This window comes from Chiloscyllium punctatum, chromosome 22 (genome assembly GCF_047496795.1).
Source record: "Chiloscyllium punctatum isolate Juve2018m chromosome 22, sChiPun1.3, whole genome shotgun sequence".
In the NCBI taxonomy this organism is placed as follows: domain Eukaryota; kingdom Metazoa; phylum Chordata; class Chondrichthyes; order Orectolobiformes; family Hemiscylliidae; genus Chiloscyllium; species Chiloscyllium punctatum.
In genome coordinates, this window is record NC_092760.1 from 91,634,858 (window position 1) to 91,644,263 (window position 9,406).

The 9,406-nt window shown below is 52.6% G+C and overlaps 1 protein-coding gene across 1 annotated transcript in view; it reads left to right on the top strand.

Annotated features, from left to right (window-relative positions):
• LOC140493852 (src substrate cortactin-like) overlaps positions 1 to 9,406 on the top strand; it is an 87,977-nt gene that overhangs the window by 24,248 nt on the left and 54,323 nt on the right. The window contains 3 exon segments of the mRNA XM_072592826.1: positions 5,346 to 5,402; positions 5,404 to 5,462; positions 8,660 to 8,715. Coding sequence (XP_072448927.1) covers positions 5,346 to 5,402; positions 5,404 to 5,462; positions 8,660 to 8,715 — 172 coding nt within the window.

Below are 9,406 nucleotides of genomic sequence, written 5' to 3' on the forward strand. Positions count from 1 at the left end.
ACCTGCTCAACTATAACCTGCTCAGTGACGCCCAGTTTGGGTTCCCCCAGGGTCACTCAGCTCCTGACCTCATTACAACCTTGGGTCAAACATGGACAAGAGAGCTGAATTCCAGAGGGGAGGGGAGGGGAGGGGAGAGGGATAGCCCGAAACGTCAAGGCCGCGTTTGACCAAGTATGGCATCAAGGAGCCCTGACTAAACTGGAATTAGTGGGTACTGAGGGCAAACACTCCGCTGGTTAGAGTCATACCTGGTACACAGGAAGATGGTTGTGGAGGGTCAGTCATTTCAGCTCCAGGACATCTCTGCAGGAGTCCCTCAGGAGAGGGTCCTAGGCTCAACTATCTTCAGCTGCTCTGCCATCAGGTCAGAAGTGGGGGCTGTTCACTGAGGATTAGACAGTGTTCAGCACCATGTGCATCTCCTCAGATACTGAAGCAGTTCGTGCTCAAATGCGACAGGATCTGGACAATGTCCAGGCTTGGGCCGACAAGGGGCAAGTAACATTTGTGCCACACAAATGCCGGACAATGACCATCACCAATAACAGAAACTCTAACCACTGCCCCTTGACATTCAACGGTATTACCATCACTGAATCCCCTACTGTCAGCATCCTTGGGGTTAGCATTGACCAGAAACTCAACTGGACTCACCACATAAACACAGTGACGACAAGAGCAAGTCAGAGACGAGGGATACTGCAGCATGTAACTCCCCTCCTGACACCCCAAAGCCTGCCCACCATCTACAAGGTACAAGTCAGGAGTGTGATGGAATACTCCCCACTTGCACCTGGATGGGGGCAGCTCCAACAACATTCAAGAAGCTTGACACCATCCAGGACAAAGCAGCCTGCCTTGATTGGCACCACATCTACACCCTCCATCACTGACGCTCAGTAACAGCAGTGTGTACTATCCACAAGATGCACTGCAGAGATTCATCAAAGATGCTCAGACAGCACCTTCCAAACCCATGACCACTTGGGGCAGCAGATATATGGAACACAACCACCACAATTCCCTTCGGGAAGGAATTCCTCCAAACTCTCCTCCAAGTCACTCAGCATCCCGATTTGGAAATATATCACGGTTCCTTCATTGTCGCTGGGTCAGAATCCTGGAATTCCCTCCTTAACGGCATTGTGGGTCAACCCACAGCAGGTGGACTCTAGCGATTCAAGAAGGTAGCTCACCACCCCCTTCTCAAGGGGCAACTAGGGATGGGCTATCAATGCTGGCCAGCCAACGACACTTAATGGGAAGGTCCGTGGGAGTGTTGCTGAACAAAGTGACCTTGGAGTGCAGGTTCTTAGCTCCTTGAAAGTGGAGTCACAGGTAGATAGGATAGTGAAGAAGGCATTTGGTATGCTTTCCTTTATTGGTCAGAGTATTGAATACAGGAGTTGGGAGGTCATGTTGCAGCTGTACAGCACATTGATTAGGCCACTGTTGGAATATTGCGTGCAATTCTGGTCTCCTTCCTATCGGAAAGATGTTGTAAAACTTGAAAATGTTCAGAAAAGATTTACAAGGATGTTGCCAGGGTTGGAGGATTTGAGCTATAGGGAGAGATTGATTAGGCTGGGGCTGTTTTCCCTGGAGCATTGAAGGCTGAGGGGTGACCTTATAGAGATTTATAAAATCATGAGGGGCATGGATAGGGAAAAGTTTTTGTCTATTTACCCTGGGGTCGGGAGTCCAGAACTAGAGGGCATAGGTTTAGGGTGAGAGGGGAAAGATATAAAAGAGACCTAAGGGGTAACTTTTTCACGCAGAGGGGGATTCATATTTGGAATGAGCTGCCAGAGGATGTGGTGGAGGCTGGTACAATTGCAACATTTGGATGAGTATATGAATAGGAAGGTTTAGAGGGATATGGGCCGGGTGCTGGCAGGTGGGACTAGATTGGTTTGGGATATCTGGTCGGCATGGACGGGTTGGACCGAATGGTCTGTTTCCATGCTGTACATCTCTATGACTCTACTTTCAAAATGCATCATTTCATATTTATCAGGGTTAAACCATCTAGGTCAGTCAGTCAGAAATGCTTGAACTCTCCGACTGTAGTCTGGAGTCACAGATGTTTTCAATGGTTTTGTAGTGCAGGGAGTCAATTGTACAAACCTGTTGGGAAGTTCCCATGGAGTCAGTGTGTTGGGACATGCAGGGTTCTGACCTCTAAACCCTGGTCACAACCCGGTCTCTGATGGTCTGCCTGAAAGCTGGTGATCTGGGCCACATTCTCTATCTGCCTTTCATTACAAACCGTTACATATTGCTCACTCCTGTCTTGGGGAGTAAGACCCATCCTGTGAACCTGGCCTGCCAATGAAAACCTCTCTGCACTACCACCTCAATCACAACTCAGAGGCTGGTCCTTAAATGTTGGTAAACCAAAACTCTCAACGACCCTGGGGTGATTGGTCAGACATTCCACCTTCTGTATATTTCACTTCCAGAAAGGTGTTATCCTTAAAAGGCCAGCACTGATGGGGAAATGTAACACCAGCTCAGCATCCAGCAAGCTGACTCCTGGGGCAGTGGTTGGACCCCCCCCCCCCCCCCCCCCCCACCCCCCTGTCCCCGGGTCAGTGGCCAGATCTCTGGCCATTTCTGTAGAGACAATCCTGAGGTGGGTAATCAATGCTGGCCTTAGCAGTCACAACCCTGGATGGAGTAAATAACAGAAACTCTGACATGGTAGGCATTCCAGGGGAGAGCCACGGAAGTGCTTTAGGGACCCTTTACATCTCTCTTTAAACTGCTGCAGTGTTGACATTAAATCCAGGAAGGGGCTTGATACCAAACATTCCAAATGGTGACAAATGTGACCAGCTCCCAGACCCCTTTTACTGATGAACAAAGCGATGGCAGAGAAGGAAAGGAACCATTAAAATTCAGATCCTACTGTCTCATGGGGATTGTACCCATTTGTCTAAAGATGTACAGCACAGAAATGGACCCTTTGATCCAACTTGACCATGCCGACCAGATATCCCAAACTAATCTAGTCCCCTTTGCCAGCATTTGGCCCATATCCCTCTAAATCCTTCCTATTCATATACCCATCTTTGGTATATGATGCCTTTTAAATGTTGTCATTATATCAGCCTCCACCACTTCCTCTGGCAGCCCATTCCACGCACGCACCACCCTCTGTGTGGGAAAAGTAGTCCCTTTGGTCCCTTTTAAATCTTTTCCCTCCAACTCGAAACCTATACCCTCTAGTTCTGGACTCCCCCACCCCAGAATAAAAGGCCTTGTCTATTTACCCTATCCATGCCCCTCATGATTTTATAAATCTCTAGAAGGTCACCCCTCAGCCTCCGACACTCCAGGGAAAACAGCTCCAGCCTACCCAGCCTCTCCCTGAGGCTCAAACCCTCCAACCCAAGAAACATCCTTAAAAGTGTTCTGAACCCTTTTTCAGTCGGTTGAGAACCAGTCTGTTAGAGTCCATGCTCAGCCCTCCCTCGGCAGAGGGAGGGAGGGAGGGGGAGAGAGAGAGAGAGAGAGAGATTGAGAGGAAACCAGGAGAGACGAGGCAGAAAGGAATGGAACTAAATAGTGGGGTGAGATGAAGAGAGCTATGGGAGGAGGGAGTGTATGGAGCCTGAATGCTAGAATGGACTACCTGGGTGGAATGGCCTGTTCCTATGCTCTTGACACAATGTAACATGCAATTTTTAAAGATTACTGTTAGACTTGCTGATGCCTCCCTATCTGTGGTCAAGCAAATATTCCAGTGTGCTGGTGATTCATCAGGAGATAAATAATCCTCCGAAAAAGACAAATGTTGGAAATATTTGAGAACCAAGTTGTGCATGTGTTCTATGTTAGTGCCTTTGAGTTTCCATAGATGAATAAAGCTTTGTGTATTTTTAATTCCATTTTTTAATTTTTAAGAGTAGTGGAAACTTTCTAGCCTTTGCTATTTTTAAAAGTTGATGTAAGCTTTTTTTAAAAATACAACAGCAGCTTGTTTTAATCGTAAATTACAGAAAGGAAACATTAAAGCAGTCCTCAGTGCTGTGTAACATGTGGCTCATGTCCTGCCTTAACCAGTCTAACCCTGAAATACCTCTTCGCAGTGACTGAGACACAGCCAAGTCTCAAACTTTGATACGTGGAAATTGTTAACAGATGCTGCACTAACCGAATAAAAGCAAAATACTGCAGATGCTGTAACAGTGAGTGAAGCATACTGGAGAAACTCGGCAGGTTTGGCAGCATCTGTGGAGAGAGAAACAGTGAATGTTTTCAGTCTTGATGTGACTTCTCTGGACCTGAAAGGTAGAGGACCTATTTGTTACAGTTTTGGCAGAGGCAGAGGCAGAGGCCCAGTACAAACAACAAAGGGGTTGCTAATAGCGGTAAAAGAGAACTAGAGATGTAAAGCAGATATACATAAAGGTGTAAAGGGAAAAACATGGGTCCTCTCTACTAAGAGAAATGCAAATGAGGCAAAACAAGGATGTGTGGGGTAATGTGGGTGAGTGGAGATAATGTGTGGGGATGTGTGGGGTAATGTGGGTGAGTGGAGATAATGTGTGGGGATGTGTGGGGTAATGTGGGTGAGTGGAGATAATGTGTGGGGATGTGTGGGGTAATGTGGGTGAGTGGAGATAATGCTGTCAGTTTCTGAAATTATTAAAAATTCATTGTTGAGACCTTGAAGCTGTGAACTGGTAAATGCGTTTGTGTTGTTATTCACTGGAACATTGTAACAGGCCCAGGTCAGAAACATTAACATGAGAGAGCAGGTATCCACTTTCCAACAGCTACAGTTCTGAAGGAGAATCAGACCAGACTTGAAACATTAACTCAGGCTGCTAGAGGAGTTTGAACATTTTTCATTTCATTTCCAATTTGTAGTACCCTCAGTATTTAGCTGCTGTTTTGTCACTGCCAAACTCATTAAAACCCTATAATGAAAACATTGAGTGTTTGCTAAAGGGAGTGTTTGTTTTCTAGTTAAGGTCAACACTTGTATGACCCTTGTGATGTGTTTTTAAACCAACCAGCCTGTTACAGTATTGCAGTGTCCCAAAATAGAAAAGGAGATGTAAATCTGGTATCATGCCAAACGTACAACAAGTTTGAAAGTTCACTTGATAAGGAATGAGATTCTGTGGCATAAGTGAACAATCCCAATAATTGTGTGTCGTTTGGAGGAAGAAGTGAAATTGCAGAAAGGATCAAAGGTTTAAAGGCTGAACAATTGTTTCTCTATCCATGCAGTGTTCAGTGGGTCTGATGGACCATTTAAAAGAGCACACATGCCTTCCTGCTGTTTTAAAGTGTTAAAATGTTAATGTGTGATTCTCTTCTAATTTCAGTCTGCTGTTGGACATGAATATGTTGCTAAACTCTCCAAACACTGTTCTCAGACTGACTTCGGTCAAGGGATTTGGTGGAAAGTTTGGTGTGCAGAAGGATAGGGTCGATAAGGCCAAGTATTGAGGCTGGGTGTGTGGGTAAAGGTGTGTGCTAATGTTTAACTCTACATTCTCCCCAAGGCAAAAGTGAGGACTGCAGATGCTGGAAACCAGAGTTTAGATTAGAGTGGTGCTGGAAAAGCACAACAGGTCAGGCAGTATCTGAGGAGCAGGAAAATCAACATTTTGGGCAAAAGCCCTTCATCAGGAATGGAGGCAGGAAGCCTCCCCATGGGCCCACCCCTCCCCCAACTCTTAGAATTCCAGCAGGTTTCAACCACCACTTCAACATTTTGCTTTGGACAACTTGTAGAACTAACCAAGTTGATTCTTTGAGCATATCTGTTGACTTTCCCAATGGTTGTAAGTTTCAGCAGCTAAAGCCTCTGAATGTCTAATTGAGGAACTTAACAATTATGCTGATGGAGCTGAAAATGTGTTGCTGGAAAAGCGCAGCAGGTCAGGCAGCATCCAAGGAGCAGGAGGATCGACGTTTCGGGCATGAGCCCTTCTTCAGGAATCCTGATCTCCAGCATCTGCAGTCCTCACTTTCTCCTCGAGTTATGCTGATGGAGCCTGTGTTTGTCAGCGCTGACTGATAGAAGTTTCCGGTAATCTCGCCCTTTTTTAACTCCTCGTTTTCAAACAGCACGACAGCAAAATTCAACGTGTGAGCAGGCCGGCACGGTGCAGTAAGTTGGTGCTTTTGGATATCAGTGCTACAGAAACCATTGGGGCTTTCTGAAGGGCAGGGGTGGGAGTTGGGTGAGTTAGACTCTGCATTTTCCCATAACCTGACTCACCATTCCCAAACAAATACACAAACCGAACTCTTCAGAGTGTAGACATCTGTTTGAGAAAAGATTCCTCCATGAAACCCAGTGAAGAGCCCTTGTTAATGTTGGTCTGAGTGTGGGGATAATGGAATAGGAAATGTTTGGGGGGGGGGTCCTGGTATTTCCAAAGAGTGAATCACTGCAAGGTGAGCAGTGAGGGAAAGGTCTGAGAGCTGCAACTGAGGATTGTGGCACAGGGAGATTTGGGGGTTAGGGGCTTGGGGGTGTGGGGGGGGGGGGCATGAGGGGTGGATTGGCCTCAGTGAGGGTGGGGTAGCCTACACAGAATCTTTCCTGGAGAGTGTGAGGGGGTGGGGGGTGGGGGGAGTTGGTGGCGAGGATGGGGTTGAGGAGGTGGTGTGTGGCCCGGGGAGTGGTGAGGAGGCGATTGGGGGGGGGCGAGGGGGCTACACCAGAATTTTTCAGGAGCCTGTGGGGAGTGAGAGGATGGGGGGGCAGTGGAGGCGGTCGGTTGGGTGGGGGGGGTAGTGAGGAGCCAGTGGGCGAGGGTTGTGTGTGGGGGGCGGGGGCGAGGGCGATGGTGTGGGTGTGTGGTGGCGATGGTGTGGGGGTGGGGGGCGTGGTGGCAACGGTGTGGGGGCAAGGGTGTGGGGTGGGGCAAGGGTGTGGGGCGAGGGTGTGGGGGCGTGGTTGGGTGCGGGGTGTGGGGGCATGGTTGGGTGCGGGGGGCGGTGGCGTCGGTTGGAGGGCGGGTGGCGGGACGTGGGCGTGGTTGGGTGGTGGGGGCGTGGTTAGGTGTGGGGGGCGGGGACGGGTGTGGGGGCGGGGGCGTGGTTGGGGGTGGGGTGTGGTTGGGCGTGGGGGCGTGGGGGCGGGGGTGTGGTTGGGAGCGTGGTTGGGCGTGGGTGTGGGTGTGGGGGGCTTGGTTGGATGGGGGGGTGGGGGCGGAGGCGGGGGGTGTGGTTGGGTTTGTGGGCGAGGATGAGGGCGTGGGGGCGAGGGCGAGTGGGGGGGGGGGGGGGGGGGGGGGGGGGCGAGGGGGGGGGGGGGGGGGGGGGGGGGGGGTGGGGGGGGGGGGGGGGGGGGGGGGGGGGGGGGGGGGGGGGGGGGGGTGGGGGTGGGGGGGGGGGGGGTGGGGGGGGGGGGGGGGGGTGGGGGGGCTGGGGGGGGGGGGGGGGGGGGGGGGTGGGGGGGGGGGGGGGCGGGGGGGGGTGGGGGGGGGGGGGGGGGGGCGAGGGGGGGGGGGGGGGGGGGGGGGGGGGGGGGCGGGTGGGGGGGGGGGCGGGGGGGGGGGAGGGGGGGGGGGGGGGGTGGGGGGGGGGGTGGGGGGGGGGGGGGGGGGGGGGGGGGGGGGGGGGGGGGGGGGGGGGGGGGGGGGGGGGGGGGGGGGGGGGGGGGGGGGGGGGGGGGGGGGGGGGGGGGGGGGGGGGGGGGGGGGGGGGGGGGGGGGGGGGGGGGGGGGGGGGTGGGGGGGGGGGGGGGGGGGGGGGGGGGGGGGGGGGGGGGGGGGGGGGGGGGGGGGGGGGGGGGGGGGGGGGGGGGGGGGGGGGGGGGGGGGGGGGGGGGGGGGGGGGGGGGGGGGGGGGGGGGGGGGGGGGGTGGCGGGGGGGGGGGGCCGGGGGGGGGGGGGGGGGGCGGGGGGCGGGGGTGGGGGGGGGGGCGGGTGGTGGGAGGGGGTGTGGGGGCGAGGGGGGGGGGGCGTGGGGGGGGGGCTGAGGGGGGGGGGAGGGGGCGTGGGGGCGAGGGGGGGGGGTGGGTGGGGGCGGTGTGGGGCGGGGGGGGGGTGTGGGGGGTGTGGGTGGGGCGGCAGGTGGCGAGGGTGTGGGGGTGGGGCGAGGGGGGCGGGTGTGTGGGCATGTGGGGCGAGGGTGAGGGGGTGGGTGTAGGGGGCGAGGGGGTGGGTGTGTTGGGTGAGGGGGTGGGGGGTGTGTGTGTGTGTGTGTGTGTGTGTGTGTGTGTTGGGGGGGGGGGGGGGCGGTGGGGGGTGTGTGCGGGTTGCGGGCAGGGACGAACTTCAAGAAACCCCAGACAGTGGGATTTCAAACACACCACTGGAAGCTCTTCTCTCTGCCCTTCCCTGGTCTGTTTTGGCTTGAGATTTCTCTCCAAAGTGGGGTCACAATAGAATTGACGATGCTTGCAAGCAATATGAAACATTGAGGACCCATTGACTGAATTTTAGATTGCTCTGTTCCTCTTATTCCTGTGAGATTTTGACTAAGTTTCTCTGGCTGCCCCTGGTAGAAACCCAACTTGCACTTTCAAAATAAATCTGTAGCAGTGCACAGGCCAGCAATCTGACCAGAGTGTGGCCACAGTGCAGGTTGCTAGAAGCTACACTCCTGAGTTCTGATTGTTTTGTTTATGGATGAAGTCTCTCGAAGTGAACTTGATGTGAGTTTTTTTTTCCTCCTGCAGTCAGCTGTGGGGGTTTGAATATGAAGGCAAGACTGCCAAGCATGCATCTCAGAAAGGTACTGTACCATCAGCAGCTGAAACCTGCACCAGAGAACTGACGATCGCAATGTGGGTGTGATGATCAAATCCCAGATTTAAATGTATAAACCCTCAGAAGATGTTTTTGAACTCTCGTTGAATTAGACTTTCCCCTTCATTGGGAATGGGGTAGAATTGCATCTTCCTGTGCTCATCTGTGTCCTGATGTGTATCTCACCTTGAGCCAACTCTTTGCACCCAGGCTTCTGTGGAATTCTCCAGTGAATCAGGGCGTGATATGACACTGGGACTGTAACTGCCCTCCTTGTTTTAATTCAGCTCCTTCAACTTTAAGATCAGTTTTATTTTCAATTATTGATTGTAAATTGAAAAGCTCATTTGTTCAGAACAATGGATGGAAAAAGCCTTTGTCATGAATGTTCTGGATGAAAACTCATTTATCTCTTGCCCTTTAAAATATCATTTGAAACTGTTGGGCCCATTCTCCTGTCTAGGGAGTGCAGTCTTACTGATTGGCCCTATCAGTGAAGGTTAAAGTAAGAGGAATGTTTGAATCTTTAACAAACTCTAATTATGTCAAACCCGAGTCAGATTGCAGCACGATAGCAGTCTTCCTCCAAGACTTATTTTCAGTTGGACTTCAAGTTCACGGTAGCCCACCTCCTGTTTGTTTTCACCACCTTTGACGAATAAAGGGCAGTTACTTTC